The following is an 18080-nucleotide window of genomic DNA, read 5'->3' on the forward strand; positions in this document are numbered from 1 at the left end:
TGCCGCTGGCGGCGCGGGGGGCGCGGGGCTCCGTCCCCGCCCGAGCGCGGCGCCGCTGCCGGAGGATGAGCTGCGGCCGGCCCAAGGACATGGAAGGTACCGGGCGCGGGCGGGGGGGCTCAGGTGCGCGGCGGGACGCGCTTGCCTCAGCCGCCAACGCGGCGAGCACGGACCTGGCGATCCACTCCATCCCAGGGGCCGCCCTCCATCTCTCCCCGATGCTGTCCCCTCCATCCTGGGGGTCTGTCCGTCCTCCATCCCCCGGTGCTGCCCCCTCCATGCCGGGGGTCTCTTCTTCGTCCCTTCCTGCTGCGGCCCCCTCCATGCCGGGGGTCTGCCTGCCCTCCATCCCCAGTGCTGTCCTCTCCATCCCGAGTCAGTCCCTCCACATTCCCCTTTACTGCCCCGTTCCAGGGAGAGTCTGTCCCCGTGCCCTACCCTTGGTATTGTGGTGTACCAATGAAATGGGCTGGAAAATTTGCTAGAGCAAAGGGATGCAGGTGTGAGGACAGGGCAGGCAGGCCTGGGGGTGCTGGAGCAGGGCAGGACCCCCGGGAAGAGCATGCCAAGGTGGAAGGGGGCTCACTGCAGGCAGGGGTGTCCATGCCTGTGGGCTGCCACACCTGCCTCCTGCCAGGAGAACCTGTCCAGAGCCACCTAGAGTCCTGCCTGCTGCCCTCACCCCACACTCTCACACTGTCCAACCCTACAGAAGTCCTCTCTCTGTCAAGGGGTGCTCAGAGACCTCCTGGCGGTACCCCTGGGAGTCTCAGGAGCACAGATACCCCAAAGGCATGAACGTTCCCCCCAAACACTGTGCCCACTCCCTCAGCGTGTGCCCAGGGCACCCATTGTGCTGCACAGGGAGGACAGAAAGGACATCTGCCTTTTGTTCCCTTCCTCCTCCGTCCTCGGGAGACACCAGCAGTGGGCAGCCACCAGCCTGAGCTCTGCCTGGGGCTCACATCTGATCTCTGCAAACAGAGAATTCAGAGGGAAGCACTGGGGTGACACTCACCACACCCAGGGCCTGAGCCAAGTATACTCCAGGGGAAACTGGAGAAGCTGGAGGGGGTGTCAATCCTTTTCGAGTCTGGTTTCATCTTCCTCAGATCTTATGGAATAGCTCAGGGCAGGACCTGGTCCATCCTATAGGCACAACTTCAAAGATGGGATGTGTGGGGATCCCAGAGAGCCTCACTGGAATAATCATCCCTGGAGGCTCCACCAGCTCAAGCAACAGATCTGCCCTGCACCAGGGTGAAGCCACACAGAAGGGACAGAAGGGACCAGGGCAATGGCAATGCCAGCTGAGCTCATGGCTCATGCAGATGCCACTAAAAGCAGGATGAGTTCTTCACAAAGCTGCTTCCTGAATTGAGCAAATTCCCTAGGTCCTCAGAGAGTCCTAGGGATCCTCAGAGACTTCTGCTCCCATCCACCCTTCACCTGCCTGCAGGAACACAAGAGAGATGACCAGCTCCCCAAATCCACCTCCAATTATAAGCAAATCCCTCGTTGTATTTGGTGCCAAACGTGGTGTGAACACCCACCCTTAAGGGTCGTCACACGCGGGCAGCCAGGCGAGCCAGCAAAGTGATTTCATTCCTTGTGGAGCTTGTTTGAAGCTTCTCCCGTTAATCCTGGGAAGCCCGTCTGACCCCGGGAAGCCTGGCTGCCCCCACTGCAGCTGCCTCAGACATGGCCCCATCTGGAGGGCAGCTCTGTGGGACAGCCACACGCGCGATGGCATCAAAGACACCGGGATGTCCCTGAGGCCGTGATGAGAAGTGGTGGCACAGGACAGAACAGGAGTTTTTGCCTGTCCAGGCTGTCCCTGCCTGCTCCTCCTGCAGCTTGACTGTCTGCCACCGTGTCCCCTGGGCAGGTCCTGGTCACCTGCGAGCAGGAAGCATCCGTGGAAAGTCCCCTGGCAGCCGGTTTGCTGGTAGTGATCAGCCCGGGGAAACTCGGCACCCACAAGGAAATGCTTTTGCAGGGGAATGCTGCCACATCCTGCCCCGAGGTGCCCAGCCCCGGGAGGTTTCCCATCCCTCTCCCCACCAGCAGCTGCTGCTGCTCTGAGCCTCTCCAGCGCTCACGTTTCACCAGCCATAAAAGTGTCTGGAGTGGGAATGGGATCGGGAGCAGCGCCGTGCCTGGTGAGGGGAGGGAGCCGTGACTGTCCCTGTCCCACGGCTGGTCTCCCTGCGGTGACCCGGACCTGGCCTCCCCCTCCTCCGTGGCTGGAGAGATGCCCAAAATGGATCAAAGAGCCATGGAAACAAGCCGGCAGCGATTCCCCGGCGGCAACCAGGCAGTGGGGTGTCACTCACGGGGGCAGGCAGACCGGGCACAGGGACCCGAGACCAGCCGGCAGGGACTTGCAATAGTGGGGTCACCGTGGCTGTTTGGGGACCTGAGCTGAGCTCTCCCCTCCCCACTCCATCTCGGGCTCAGCCCGCCTGGAGGTTCCTGCATTCCCGTTTCAGGATCTAGCACAGCCTCTGCTCTGGGGGAACCCCACTTCTGCCGGGACCCCAACACGACCATGAGAGCTCTGGCGGGAGCAGGTGCAGCCCACACCGAGCCCTTCCCGTTAAGGTTGTTCATCACCACGCTCCTTCTCCGCTTTTCCTCCTGCACCCGACCGCCCTGAGCCACCGGTGCCCCCGGCGCTGCCACACTCGTGCCACGGCTCGCTTGGGCCCTTTGGTGCCCGGTGGGTGCAGTGTCCCCTGCAGCAGCCCCCTGCCCACCCCAGTGCCAGCTGGCCCTGCCGCGGGATTAGGCGGGAGCACGAGAGGAAAGCGCCCAGCATCTCCCCGGATCAAACGCCCACGGGGCAGCGGGGAGGGGGTGACATTCACCCCCTGTCCATGTGAGAGCGGGTCGGGGCCGCCCCGAGCTGGGATGAGCGTGCAGCCGGTGCTCAGAGGCAGTGGGAGGGAGGCGCTCGGGGGAATCAGTCAGGTGTGGACGAGGTATGAGGGGAGGCAGGGATGGAGCCGCACTCGTGACAGCGGTGCCGAGCGCTCACGCGCATCCCTCCTCCCGCCGAGATGCAGCAGGGCCGGCCATCCCTCTGCTGCGTCTCCACCATCCGCAGCTCGCAGGGACCAGCCGAGCCAGGTGAGAGGTCTTCAGGGCATGGCCGGGGGGCTGTGGGGCCAGCGGGCCTTGGGGGGAAATACTGCATGCTCGTTCCTGGCCGGAGGGCACAGCCTCCGGTTTAGCGGAGAGGGGCGGAGGGGATGGAGGGCGGCTGGTTGCTCCTGGGGATGCTGTGGCTGCTCCCTGTGCAGGGCACGAAAAGGAGAGCCCGTGTTGGATGTCACCCCCACGTCCCTGCGTGGAGCCAGCCCAGGGCTGTCCTGACACGGGGCTCCTCTGCCCTCATCCTTTCCTTGCTCCAAAACGCTCCCACATGCCCTGCTCCCCCTCCCTACCATCCCATGTCGAGTGCTGCCAGGTGATTGGAAAGTTGGGATGCAAGGGCTGGGCTGGGGAAACTGAGACTGTGGAGGAGCTGCTGGAGCCAGGGCCTCTGGGCTGCAGGGCAGTCAATGCCTGCTCTAATGGAGAGCCGTGCCCCCAAAGCTCCCGGAGCTGCCTTTCTTCCCAGTTCATTTTTCCTTTCCACTTTCACCCTCTTTCCCATCTGCTCCCACTCCTGGCGTTGCCTCCAGCAGAGTTTGCTGCAGGAGCAGAGATGCCCATGTCCTGCTGCTGGAGGCAGATGCTCCATAGCTCCCTATGGATATGGGTCCTGCTGATGGCCAGAGCCCCCTTCCCTCCACTCTCTGTAGCAAGTCCTGGGGAAGCCCTGGCACAGCTGAAGGACACAACTCTGGCAGCAGCCCCTCCAGAGCTGCCAGGGTTATATCTGCCCCAGCACCCGGTGGGATGGGCAGGTTCCAGCTCGGAGGTGTTCCAGCACAGCTGCAGTGCTCTGGGTGACAGGGACAGGACAGTGGCCTCTCAGACATCCTTGGCTGGGGGAAGCACAGCCCGCTCTGGTCCTCACCCGACAGGCTCAGGGTGTCTGAGACTGCTGGAAGTCACCCAGGACAGGTGCAGAGACCACCCCTACGAGTCCTGCCTCTGCTCACCACTGAGCCTCTCCATGGATCTCCTTCCACCTTGTTTTCTCTAAAATCACTTCCCCAACTATCAGACAGGTCCCCTGCCTCAATTTCCAGCAGGCAATGCTTCCTGCTGGGTGTGTTTAAGAAACACTGTATGATGTGATCTGGGTATCCTGGGACAGCCCTTTTTTGCTCTATTTTGACTTTTTTTTTTTTTTTGGCCAGTTGTTCTCCTATTGCATAAAGGTGTACTTGAATGGTCTCTTTGAAACCTCTTCCCTCTTAAAACCTGCTAACTAGGAAAATGAGCTGCATCAGGATTTCTCCAGCCCTCCTGCTCTCCCAGGGTGGTTTTCCCTGGAAGTGGGTCTCCTTTGGGAGCTGCTCTGCTCTTGGAGGTGGTTCATGACTTGCCTGGCTCCCCGTGGTGGGAGCAGGTGAGCTGGGGGATGCTCCAGTCTTTGCTTCCGCAGATCAGAGCTGCTTATGTCAAGCTGTCTGGCTTTTATCCGGAGCAGACAGAGCGTGAGCCCCTAATACCCACTCACCCTCCTCCTGTGGCAGCTGGGTCCCTTCAGCCCCCCTCAAACGAAAGCTTTGCAACCTCATTGTAACCCCAACACCCCCAGCTTGTTAAAACATAAGGAATTGGACTCCGATGACCTTTGTGGGTCCCTTCCAACTCAGGATATCCTATGATTCTATGAATAAGGGACAAAAAGCACTCATTGTGGGTAAATGTCTCTTTGTGGTCATTGTTGAAGGGCTGGTGTGTGTTTGGCCATCACTGGAGTGCACAGCAGCTGTCCCCAGGAACCCATGGTGTGTGCTGGGGTACCAGCCTGCATTCCCTTCTCCACCAGGCTGCCCAGGGAGGGTTTCTCCGCTCCCCTTCCCTCCGTGGTGGCAGTTTGCTGTCAGCCTGGACCATGCAGCTTCCCTGGGCCTCCTCCCTGTCCCTGTCCCAGCAGGGTGGCAGTGACAAGCAGGAGGTTCTCACCACGTGTCGGGGATCAGCTGCGGGTCCCACGTCTGCTCGGCTGGCAGGTGTCAAAACAAGCGTCGCTCGTGAGGGGTTTGTGTGGGCAAACATCTTGTCGGGTGCCTGCTGGATCCCAGCGCCAGCTGGCACCTCCTGGGCTGGTGGATTTTCTTCTTGGCAATGGGAAAGGAAGGCAGGAACGGGGAGTTTTTGGAGAGAGGGGCCCACAGCCTGAGTTCGGCAGGTCCCATGGGGTAGAAAAGGCACTTTTGGGTGCCCCGGCATGGGGTGGATGGGCACCGTGGCCGTCTCTCACCCCCCTTCCCTCTGCAGCCGCCGCTGCCGCCTCTGCTCACTTCAGCTTCTGCCGCAGCCTCCTGGAGCACACGGTGTCGGCCGAGAACCTGAGCTACCGCCTGCAGCGCACCGCGGGCAGCAGCCTCACCTGGCATGACGGCCGCAGCCAGCGCCCCGACGGCAGCCGCACCGTCAAGCTCCTGCGGCAGCCGGGCACCGAGGGCTCGCAGGTACCCCGCACCCCCCGGGCACGCCGAGGGGAGCACGGCTCCTGGTGCCTGCCTGACCCCCCGCACGAGCACCTCCGCTTTCCCTGCAGGGTCAGGCCTTCGGATCTGGTTTTGCTGAAAGTCCTCATGATTGCTGGGTGTTTAGTTGTGGTGACATATATAAATATCGTCGTGTGTTTTCATCAGGCCTCGTGCTGTACTGGGGTCAGCTTTCTGTGTCACCTCCCCTCTGTGCATCACCCACCCTCCCACCTGCAGCTGGGACTTAATACCATTTTGCATTAAGTATGCCAGGACCAAATTCCTTACAATACCTTAAAATTGCTGAGCGCTTGTGTGTGTCTCTTAGCCAAATTTGGACCATTGTTTTCCTAAAATTTGAAACTTTATTGTACGTATGGAGGCTGTGAGCCGAAGGTTTCCATCCATTCACTGCTGCACTGACACTGGAAGGAATATCATACCTGCAGGTGGCTCCTGGTGCTTCCCAGCCCCTTCTTAACACCCTGGGAGTCAGGTTCATAGTGGAACATCCAGACAGTGAATGCTGGAAAGAAAAGAGGGAAAATCCAACTGCCTGGCTTCCAGCTGCCAGCATGGAGATGCTTTTGTATCACAGGGCCTCCTGTCTGGTTTGGCTTCAGAAGGGAGCAGGGGCCCCACAGGGATGGGTATGGTCATGATGCTCCAGGGGAGACAATGTCCCATGTGCTGGTGGCACTGTCCCATCAGCTCCAGGTGGCTCCTGCATGGGGACACACCAGCCACTCTCCAGCTGCCAGCTGTGGCTTATCGTGGCTCTTCCTCCTCCACCTCTATTTGCTGCCCAGAAGGATTTGGTGAAAGGTTCTTAATTTGCCGTGAGCGAAGGAAAATGCCAGAGCGAAGGGAGGTGATGCAAGTTGCTCCTTGCAGCGCCCAGGGATGGCTCCCACCCCCCGGTTCCCACAGCCACCTCCTGCCTTCCTGCCAGGGCAGCCTCCCAGCCTTCCTGCCTGCTCTCCTCCACACCGGTGCTCGATATTCACGGCTGAGAGTTTATCAGAGAGACAGCGCGGCTCAGCCGGCTGGAAAACAAACCCACGATCCTTTTACACCTCCCCTGCCCCTCTGGGGAGCGCAGGGGCTCACTTGGGGATCCTCCATGGGGATCGGGGAATGCACGCCAAGCAAGCAGCGCAGGGTTTAGGGATGCTGGGACGGTCCCCGGTGCGGGGCTGTGTCTGATGAGCGATGTGCGTGCAGCCGTGTGCGTGCCCAGGGAGATTGCCTGTTGTTTGTCACCTCTTCCCCCGTGCCTCGGAGGGTTAGTTGGATAATAGCTGTGGGAAGCTCCCGGGAAGCTGGTTGTTATTCCCCCCAGCCCCTCCGCTTCTCATCATCACTCGTTAGTGAATCCAGAGCAAATCGCCTCCTCCTCCTCCTCCTCCTCCCCACGGCACAGTCTCCGGCGCGCTCAGCCAAGTGTGAAGGAGCCGCTGGGGCTGCTCCCGCAGGCAGGCGACTCCCGGGATGCGTCTGGTGGAGCCGGGCAGCTGCCGGGGTGTCCCCCAAAGGTGAGGGTTTGGTTCAGAAACTGAATCCTGTGCATTGTCTATTGGATTTTCCATCTGCTTTGGAGAGGGACTCCCTGCTTATTAATGTACAGCCTCCCAACTTCGCCTTCTTCCTCTTGCTTGGATGTTCCTCTCTTGAGAACTCAGTTGGGAGCTGCTTGAGGAACAGTTCCTTTCCAAGCTCAAAGGCTCCCCTGGGCACAGGCAGCAGCCCTACCAGGCTGGCCATGCTCCATGGCAGTGCCTGGCACGGGGCAGGGAGCACATCCCAGCCCAGCTGCCCTCCATGCCTCCTCTGCAGCATCTCTCAGGAATGTGTCATTAGTTTCAGTGACTGCGGGACGTCTGGAGTCCCTCTTACACTAATTATCCTGCTCCTCTATTAGACATGCTTAATTAGCCAGCGTTCACACGCAGAGGTCGATGTTGACACACCGAGGGCCACACGCTGCCGACCTTTCCCGTGCCCGTGTGTCTGCATCACCTGCTATTCCTGCTCTGTCCTCGCCGTGTCCGGGGCATCGGTGAGCCCTGGCAGTCCAGTCCCCTTGTGCTGTGGGAAGCAGGGATGCCTTTTCCACCCCAATTTGCTGTGATCCAGCCCAGGACAGCCCCAGCAGCTTGGGCACAAGTGGATTCTTTGGAGCAGCCATGTTTGCTGGTGCTGCTCAAGGATGAAATCTCAGCATCACCAGCAGTGGACAGCTCACCAATCTCTCCTGGATGCTAAAAGCAGAGAAAAGGAGATTCCTGCATCCTCCAGCCCCATTTCCCAGCCAGTCTAGAAGTTCCCCTAGGAGAAGCAGTCTTGCTCCCTGTGCAGTCACAGCTCAGGATGTGTGATTTTCTCTGTATGAGATAAGTCCAGGCTGCAGCAATCTTGCAAGGCCAGAGTATATGTGATGGAGGGATAGAAAATGGAGCTGCCAAGTGGCTCAGGGTGAGACTAGGTGGCTCAGAGTGAGACTGGCCACTGCAGCAGACAGCTGGAGGGAGGGAAGCTGGGGTGGAGGGATGCTGTCAGAGAAGCCCCCTCTCCCTGTGGGCTTAGCTCAGTACTGTGCTGGCATAGCTCAGCAGGTGGTGGAGGTGGCCAGGGCACACTGGGGTGCTGGAGACTGTGACCCTGCTTTATCCTGGGTGTCTCTGAGCATAGTAGCACCCCAGGAACAGCTGTAAGATTCAGAGGTGGCCTTGGACACCTGCAGGCTGCAGGACCTTGTGACCAGTCAACTCAGGGTTGAGGGGGGTTGAGGAGGAGAGAAAGGGAGAGTCCTTTCTACTCCAGCTGGCTGCTGACTGCTTTCCTGGAGACTTCTGGTGGGGTTGGGTTTGCACCAGCACCAGCATCTGGTGGGGATGGCTTTGCAGCCGTTCCTACTCTCCTCCAGGATTTCACTGCCTTCATCCCCACTGAGAGCTTCCAGCAAATGCCCATCTCTGCCTGGTGAGGTGGGGACCCCGAGGACCCCAGGACATCTCTTGAGCCTGTGCAACTCTCTGCCGGGCTGGGAGATGCGTAGGGGAGGGGAGTTGGGTCACTTGTCTGCAGCAGGAGGGCTGGGAAATTTAAAGTGTTGGGTCTATATATGGCAGGACAAACAATTCAACCTCCCTTCCCCACTCTCCGTGCCCCCCTTACTGGTCCCTCTGATTTCAGGGTGAGCCCAGAGTCTCCAGAGGCTGTGGAGCCAAAGTCTGTCAGCATCACCACAATCCTGTGCAGCCAACCAGCATCTCCCCCATCCCCATGCACTGATTTCTGTTTTCCTCCTCCCAGGGATGATTCCCACTAAGGCTCTCCCTTCCCACTCCCCTCAGGTCCGTGGCTGTGACCACTATGGCATCTACCACACCAGCCCCACGCTGGGCAGCCTGGTCAAGCCAGTGGTGCTGTGGACCCAGCAGGATGTGTGCAAATGGCTGAAGAAGCACTGCCCACACAACTATCTCATCTACGTCGAGGCGTTCTCCCACCACGCCATCACAGGTACAGAGTGTCCTCTGGACTATTTGCCATCAGCACGTGCTCCTGGGAAAGGCTGTTTGGACATTGGTGGTTCAGAAGATGGACATACCCCCCCTTTCTGTCCCCTCTCCCCATGAGATACAGACAGGGTGAGAGCAGGGGACATAGTGACACTGACCCAGGATGGGCAGGAGGCATCTGCCACCAGGGTGAGCTCCAGGACAGGCTGGAGCTTCTTTAAAATTATTAAATTGGTTTGTAAGACAGGGAAGAGTCTTCTCATCACCTAGCTTAATATAATAATAGTATTATTAAAATTTTTAAATACTGAAAAATTTTGCAGAAGAGAAAAATCTCTGGCCATTGGAGTCCGAGTTTCAAAGGTCTTTGTCCAGGTCCAAATCCAACTCCCAATCAAGTCCATCAAGCAGACTCACCTCTAGGACCTGCTCCCTCCTCTTTTCTCCCTGGGGACAGTGGCTTTGACCTCTGTGTAAGAGCATCATTCCAGTCCAACTTCAATATGTGCAAGGCCAGACTGAGCTCTGCCAGGGCCAGGGGACGGTGGCAGGGAAGCGAGGGCAGGAGCTGCCTGGGGGAGATGCGAAATCCTAATGCAAAAGCTCAGCCAGCCCTTACTCAGGCAACAAAGGCAGCATTAGTGAGTGTACGCTGGGAAGCAAGGACAAAAGCTGGTTTAGAATCCCTCCTGTAATAGCCCCAGACTGGAGGGGACCGGAGCACTAATGTGTTGTGATGGGCACCCCCATTCATTGCCCCGGGACGAGCAGCCCATGTGGGGACCCTGTGCTCGGAAAACATCTCCTCGTGTGGGAGGTGGAGCAGAGAAAGGAAAGCTGCTGTCTGTGGGGATGGGTTACAGGATTGTGCTGCTGGCAGAGGCTGGGGACATGAGCTGCCACCCGGTGCTCTCTGAAAGGGACATCACGAACCAGAATGGGACCTGAAAGCTCACCTTGTTCCACACCCTTGCCATGGGTAGGGACAGCTTCTGCTAGACCTGGTTTCTCTAAGCCTTGTCCAGCCTGGTCTTGAACACTTCCAGGGATGGGGCAGCCACAGATTCTCTGTGTAACCCTTGCCAGGGCCTCACCACCCTCACAGGGATGAATTTCTTCCCAATATCCAGTTTAACCCTATCCTCAGCCAGTCATTCCCCCTCACCCTGCTCCCCCACACACTACTGCAGGCAGTGAGAGAGCACTCCCTCCTCATTCCTCCGTGCTCATGGGCTCCCCTTTGTGCTGCCCTTTCCTGGAGTCATCCCCCCTGCACGGGGCTGGTGGGGCACCGAGCCATTCCGTGTTTGCAGGCCGGGCGCTGCTGCGGCTGAACGGGGAGAAGCTGCAGCGCATGGGGATCGCGCTGGAGACGCAGCGCCAGGAGCTGCTGCAGCAGGTCCTGCAGCTCCAGGTGCGCGAGGAGGTCCGGAACCTGCAGCTGCTCAGCCAAGGTAGGGCCAACGGGGCAGCCCAGGGCTGGGCTGTGGCACACAGGGATGGGTTGTGGGGTTGTTCAGGGAGAACAGGGGGGAGTTGTGGTGCACAGGGCCAGGCTGCCACACACAGCCCCAAATCCGTCAGTGGCCTTTTGCACGGAAGGGAAGAGATTCTCTGGGGCTGGTAGTGGGTGGGCTGCGACGTGCCGCCCTGCAGGATGTTTATTCCTTCCTCTCCCACCTTGTTCCAGCTTCTTTTGGAAATGTCTCCTAGCTGATCCGTCTGTTTGGCAGATTGCACCAACACTGTGAACCGAGCTCCGCTGGGATGGGCTGTGCATCGCCGATACGAGACCTGAGCCACACACTTGGAATAAGAAGAGACAGCTTCCCAGACACTCCAGGGCTCCTCTCCTGCTTCTTCCTTCTCTTTCTTTTAAAGGAATACATTCCTGTGCAGGGATGGAAGGTTTCTTCCAGCAGACATGGCTCTTGGCTGGAGGAAAATCAGCAAACCAGCTGCTGGGACAGATGATGAACTTCCATCCACCTGAGCCTGACAGTTCATAGGGAAAGAGATGGAAAAAAGGAGATGGCAAAAGGCAGGGCTCAGCACTGTGGAGAAAGGGAATGCAGTGATTCCAGGGACAGCTCGGAGCCATGTGCAGGACATTGAAGCATTATGCACTTGGGCAACATCCCAGCACCCAGCAACTCGTGTCCATGCCTTGGAGCTTATTTAGGGAGCTTTGGTTTCCTCATCAGACTGGGCTGCCTTCCAGCGTCCGGAGAGGTGACGTTATCAGTAGCAAACAAGATGACACAACCAGCCAAAAAATTCAAAGCGGGGCCAAGACCCCAGCACCCAGCTCCACTTGGTGAGTTAAAAAGGGAGCTGAGTCATCAGAGCTGGAAAATCTGCAAGTAAAAGCAGGTTGGGTACACCAGGAGCCCTGGCCTGGAGGAAGCTGTGCCAAGAGCTCATCCTTCATCCGCAGGCAGAGCCCGTGCAGGGGCTGGGGGGGAGCAGGCAGGGTGCTGCTGGCTGGTTGTGGGGACTGCCCAGGGTGGGGCTGGGGGAACTCTGCGTGCCAGGTCCTCCCCAGCTGCCATGCCTGGTCCTGCTCTGCTCCATGCTCCCACCAGCTCTGCAGAGCTCTGCTCATCCAGGCATTGGCAGGTTCCTGTCCTGACCTCCTGCCCAAGGACTGGCGATGGTGCCACCAAAGCCAGGCACCTTCCTCATGACCTTCACCATCATTACAGTGAAAGTGTTTGCTGTTAGGTCCCCATCTCCCAAACTCTCCCATGCAGAGCTACAGACTGCCCTTGTGGGCAGATAAGGAAAATCCATGTGTAAATCAGGATTTTGGCCAGGGTGGATGCTGTCACCTCCCCACATTCCACTTCAAGTGGTGAGGATAGGGCTCTGGGTCATGGGGGTCCAAAAACAGCAGCACCCCAAAACCCCTGGGGCACTGGGAATGTGGAGGCAGGTCACGGTGCTCTCTGGCCAGGCATCCTCCTGCCTGCTTCTCTGCTGGTAATAAATTAGAGACTGTTATTTTAACTCTCTGCTCTTGTGGCTCTTCCCACACCTGAACCTGCCGTGTGAGTTTGATCCATCTAGCCCTTCCTGGGGATGCTCAGGAGATATCTACAGCCCTAAATCCCTCCATTCTAGGCTGAACATCTTCCCTCTCTGCCTGTGGGTCAGGGGTCTGTGACCTTCAGCTCTGTCTGCAGGGAAGCAGCTCCAGGGCTTTGCTGTGTGTAGCCTCCGGTACCCCAGGACACAGGAATTAGAATTTCCTCCTATTTCCATATTGACCTTTTCTAATATGCAGCAAAATTTGCTCTTCTCACCTCACCGGAGACTCACGAGCGACAGAGCTGGGAGAATTTATTGAGTTTAAAGAAAAGGAAAAAGAAGCCAGGAAAAAGCCCATCTTCCCCACAGTGGGGTTTGTTTCTGTCCTGGTGGGGCAGTGGGAGCGGTGGGGAGGCACGGGGAGCTGCGGGGTGACGGGGGGCCAGAAGCCCAAGGAGCAGATCACGGCTGCAGGTGTGTGCACATCGTTAGAGGGAGACGCTGAGCTTCTCTCCAGAGCTTGGGAGCTGCATGGGGAGAAATGCCTGCTCCAGCCTCCAGCGGGGCTCATGCAGAAAGATGGTGGAGATTTGGCTTGGAATGCAGCTGAGGTGCACAGAACAGTGCTGGGGCTGCCCTGGACCCTCTGGAAAAGACAGGGTTTTTCCCAGATCCTGCCCCAAAGCCTGGCTCCCCCATGCTGTGCTCCTGAGGATGATCTGGCTCTCTCTAGCTCCTCAGTATGGAAGAAAGGAGGCTCAGAAGAAAGCAGAAACGTGCCCTATTGCACTCGGCCAGAGCCCAAACCATGGCCCCTGTTCGGGTATCTTTCTGAGACCCACCAACACAGGGTGAAGTGGAGGAGCAGTATGAAAAAATGTTCCCAGGGCTGGCAGGAGGATGCTGTCCTGCCCCCAGTCCCCTGCTCTGTGTCTTTGTTCTGATGAGGATGGTGATGGTGAGAGCAGAGCATCTTTGCAGGCTGGCTCTGAACTACTGCTCTGGCAGTGTCTGGTGCCACCTAATGCCCATGGCTTGTCCAAGGGGCACCCAGGACTCTGCCCAAGGCAGCAGGGATGCATCCAGGACAGCCCTGACATGGTTTTGACTTTAGTAGCTGTGGGCATACAGCGAAATGTGTCAGCTTGGTGCATCCAAGGAAGGACAATCCTCCTCATGGGTGAGAATTTGGGGTGGTGAGTATTGCACCAGGACCCTGGGAACTGGAATCAGATGCTGCTCGGGGTCCTCTCAGACTGAGGCACAGCTTGGTCACTCTTCATCTTCTGCCGAGCAAGAAAAATACTTTCTATTTGTCCAGCACTTATCTGCCAGTGATATTCCAGGCACTGCCCCAAAACAAACAGGGCCGACAATGAAACACAGATGAATCAATTCATGCAATATTAAAACCAGACAACAATTAAAGTAAACAGAAAACACCAGCAAGCATCAGTCAGTCCCCTGCAGCAGGCAGGAGGATACAGGCAGGAGCACCGGGGCACAGAGCCAGGCAATGGCCACAAAACTCCTGTCTCTGATAAAATTTTTTGCCATTTTTATTTAGTGGAAAATCTTTTGAATAAGAGGGCCAGTGTGTCACTGGCACTAGGAATTATGTTCAGCACCTTCTTAGAAAGGAACAATCCAGCAATCCCTTTCCAATGGCAGAGGCAGTTTGCAGATTCCAGCAAGGATTTCAAGCAGAAAATAAAAAAGCCAGCAGAGATGCCCATAGAAAATGCATGCAAATTTGTCTGAGTAATTACTGAGCTTGATGATGTAAACACCTCCAGCTCTGAAGCACTGCTGATTGTGGCTCTGATGCAGGGAATGCTCCCCATCCCTCCGACCCTGAAATTCACAGTGCGTGCTGAAATTCACAGCGGGTGCTGAAATTCACAGCCTGTGCTGTCCCTGGCTGAGCGGGGTGGGAGGACACGGAGGGATGGGCACAGGGGTGGCAGTGCCTGCCAGTGGCTCTGCTGAGGTGAAGCTGGTTCAAATGGGAATGCCTGTCCCCAGTGGTTTGCATGCTCCATCTAATTAGGACCCTGTCATCCCATCGGGTGCACAGGAGGATTACAAAGCACCCCAAGCCACTGGGGAAGCTTGACATGAGCAACAAGTGCTGGCAGCCCAGTAAGCCAAGCCTGTCCTGGGCTGTATCCCCAGCACCGTGGCAGCAGGGAGGGGGGGTTTATCCCCCCCTTCTCTGCTCAGGAGGGACCCCACATGCAGCACTACCTCAAGTTCTGGGGATCCCAACATCAGAAGGTTGTGGAGCTGCTGGAGTGAGTCCAGAGTATGAGCCCAAAGGTTCTCCAAGGGCTGGAGCACCACTGCAATGAAGACAGGCTGAGAAATGTGGCGTTGGTAAACCTGGAAAAGACAAGGTTCTGGTGAACTCTCAGAGCCACTTTCAGCCTAAAGGAGCTGAGTGACTTTGAATAAGAGCATGAAGTAACAGAACAAGGAGGAATGGCTTTAAGCCAGCAAAATACAGGGTTAGGTTGGATATTAGGAAGAAATTTTTCCCTGTGAGAGTGGTGAGGCACTGGCACAGGCTGCCCCGAGTAGCTGTGGCTGTCTCATCCCTGGAAGGGCTGCCTGGGTGCTGCCCCAAGTAGAGCATCCCAGGGAAGAGTGAGGTGCCAGCATGTGGCAGGGACACAGTGAAACAGCCACTCCTGGGATGCTCCAACAGCCACATCCCAGCTCTGGCACACCTCTCTCTGCCTCATCCCATAGCCCTGGTCCCTATCCCACTGCCTGGTGCTGGACAAGACAGGGCTTGGGAGCACACACAGAGTCCTGCAGCGATGGCAGCAGAAGTCTTCTGTTCCAGTATGTTCTTGCTGCACATCCAGGACTAATCAATCTTGATTTATTGCTAATGAACTTGAAAACAGTGTTGGGATGGATCAGGTGCCACTCAGGGTGAGATGGATAATATAATTAAGATTTCCTCAAAGGTCCCGTTTTTCTTACCTTGTTAATTAAGCTGATGTGGGGCCCTCCATGCAGAATACGTAATGAGAGGCTGCCAAGACAGAGCTGCCTGTTAATGGGAGGTGATGCAGGAGGAAATGCTGGCCTTGACCGCAGGGCTGGAGACATTTGGGCAGCTCTATGGTGGCTTGGGTGCCCAGAGCATCCAGGAGCTGATCTCTGCTGAGAACTCACCACATGCTTTCCACAAATCCATTTGGAGCCCACAGGGCAGAGCGTGCAGGCACAGGTGGAGGTGGATGGGCTCATCCCTGTTTGGGATAGGCTGAGCATTGTGGCAGAGCACACCAAAGCACAGCCCAGGGTGTGGGGACAGGGCATTTCCTGCAGCAATCCATGAGCAGCCCTGTGGCCTCAAGCAGCAACTCTCAGCAGGGCTGGAGCCTGTGCTGTGAGGAGGAGGGGAAGCTGCTCCACTCCCCATGGCCCAGGCACGTTTTTGGTACTTGCACTGGTGGTGACTTATGACAATGAATTAATGGCCTCTTAATAAGGGTGACACTTTCCTTAATTAGAAAGTATCAGAGCAGGGATAATTGCTTCATTTCATTTTGTTCCCCTATACTACTTCCTTCATTTTTGGTCCTCATTCTCAGCTGCTGGATGCCCTCTGAATGCTCTGCTTCCCCAGAGCCAAAACACTCCCAGGGGCTGTGAGCATGGCACAGAGACAGGAAAGATGAAGAGAAGTGAGTGTGAGTATGGCTGTGGAGCTTTCACTGGGACAAGGATGAAGAGGGGTGGGTGCAGCTGCAGCTGCAGTGCTGCTGCTTCCACCAGGGTGGTCCCAGGCTTGCAGCAGTGCCAGGTGCTGGCAGCACCTGGGCAGGGTCAGAGCAGGGACCTGCCTGTTCACACTGGAGTTGGTGGCACATGGGACTGCCTTGCAAGGCTGGAGTAAGGGGGAGGCAGCATCCACAGCCTGGGAGTCACCAGAGGGAAGACAGCAAGAGGTGGGAGTCAGGCCCAAGGAAGGCAACAGGACTGAGATAAAAGAATTGATCCAAAACAAGTATCAATTGGGTCGACCAGAGCTGTTCCCTACCTGGATGCAGTAGGTTTGCTGCAAAGCCAGTTGAACATTCACAGCATTTCAGTTGGGCCTTTTTTGGAAAGGCAAGTTTGGGGTTTGGTTTTGGCACAACACTCCCAAGCAGCACATTTGCACAGGCTGTTACTGGGGCCTCCAGGAAAATCCTTCACACCCCCCACAGAAAATTAACCACTTCACTTCCCATCAGAGGAGGCATTTTCTAAAACAAGGAAGGATTTGATGAAGCCACATAACTTCATCACCAGCTGCATCCCCACGGCTCCCACTGCCTCTGTGGGGCTGATGAGTCCCCATGGGACATGCCCCCCATGTCACCACAACCCTGTAAATCATAAACAGCAGCCTCAGGGCTGGTGGGAACTTTACAGCTCCAGCTCCTCCTTGAGACAGGAGCTTTTGCCCCCCTTAGCCTTCCCTCTTTGCACTGCAACCATTTTGCTTTGTCGCCGTATCTAAAATTGAATCTGTTTGGATTTTCTCTCGCTCTTCTTCTTTTTTTTCTTTTTTTTTTTTTTTTTTTTTTTTCCTCTTGCTTATATTTGCTGAGTGCATTCAAGCACAGGGAGAGGGAAAAATAATAAAAAATCCATCAGCATAATTCCTGGCTGTCGGAGTGATGGCAGGCTCGGGTTTCCAATCAGCGGCCCGGGCTGCGGAGCAGGAGCGGGAGGAGGCTGGGGCTGGCCCGGATGCTGCCGCACAAACCAGCTGCAAATCCCTCTTTGTTCGGGAATCACTCTCTTCCAGCCGGACCAGCCTCTGCACAGCCTGTCCTGTGGATGTGTGAGCATGCGGCTGCTCCAAGGGGCTTTGTCCCCCTGCCGCTCCAAGGATAAAGGGGATGCAGCAGCTGGCTGTGATCCTTTATCCCAGGATAAAGCCTGGGGAGACAGGGAATGCAGAGTCTCCCATCCTGGGTCTGGGCATCAGTCATGCTCTTTCCCTCACCTGTCTCTGTGCCTGATGCACAAGGCTCAGCAGACATGGGCTGAAGTCCCAGTGCTCCCAGTGCCCCCAGTCCCATGCATTAAGCATCTCACCATCCCACCAGTGAGATGCTGGCCCTGCACAGCCCCCCATGCACAGCCATTAATGGGAGTTTTTGGGATATCTCCAGAGCAGTGACATGTGAAGAGGCTCTGCAGACCCAGCACACATTTTATTCTAACAGATTTAAGGGTCTGAAGGGTGCTGCTGCAGCCCATGGATCAGACACTGGCACAGCCCCAGAGAAGCTGTGGCTGCCCCACTCCTGGAATGTTCAAGGCCAGGCTGGATGGACTTTGAGCAGCCTGGTGTGGTGGAAGGTGTCTAATTGCGATTCTAAAATGTGCTTTTAAGTGACTTTTTAAAGTGTAAATGCCTCATCAGCCAGGCCCATTCTGGGCAAGGGGCATTGTCCTGCTTCCAGATCCCAACATCCCAAGAGGATCTGCATTCAGAAAACCAGATTATTTCCTGCCTTGTTAAAGGGTGGTTTTTACATTTGTGGAGTTTTGAACTCTTGTCCAGATGTCTTTACAAGCCAGAAGTGATCCTTGTCGGGGATACCCAAATTGCTGCTGGTTGGGGTGGAGGTCTCTCTGTTGGCTGCATCCTGGCAGGCACAGGACAGCTCCAGGGAGATCTGCTCAGCACCAGCACGAGAGGCTGGAGAAGCAATGTCAGGACTGCATGGAGGGTGGCAGCACTTCACTGATACAGGCTATGTAATTGTTTTTTCCCTCATCACCTCTTCCTGGGGTCCGTATCAATTTAATTTACATGCTCAATGGCGTGGACTGTTTCATCCCTGCTGCCAAGCACCTTCTCCAGCAACTTGCAGTTGCAGTGTGTGCCTGG

At 56.7% G+C, this 18080-nt stretch overlaps 1 protein-coding gene across 1 annotated transcript; it reads left to right on the top strand.

The window, feature by feature from the left end:
- Positions 1–6: 6 nt before the first annotated feature.
- On the top strand, positions 7–11015 carry SAMD10 (sterile alpha motif domain containing 10). Its single transcript, XM_041396160.1, has 5 exons — positions 7–96; positions 5404–5597; positions 8975–9143; positions 10456–10596; positions 10833–11015. The coding sequence occupies exons 1-5, from the start codon at positions 66–68 to the stop codon at positions 10853–10855; spliced, it is 558 nt and encodes a 185-aa protein (XP_041252094.1). The 5' UTR covers positions 7–65; the 3' UTR covers positions 10856–11015.
- The last annotated feature ends 7065 nt before the right edge of the window (positions 11016–18080 follow it).

This window comes from Onychostruthus taczanowskii, unplaced genomic scaffold (genome assembly GCF_017590055.1).
Source record: "Onychostruthus taczanowskii isolate IOZ18803 unplaced genomic scaffold, ASM1759005v1 scaffold126, whole genome shotgun sequence".
Lineage (NCBI taxonomy): Eukaryota > Metazoa > Chordata > Aves > Passeriformes > Passeridae > Onychostruthus > Onychostruthus taczanowskii.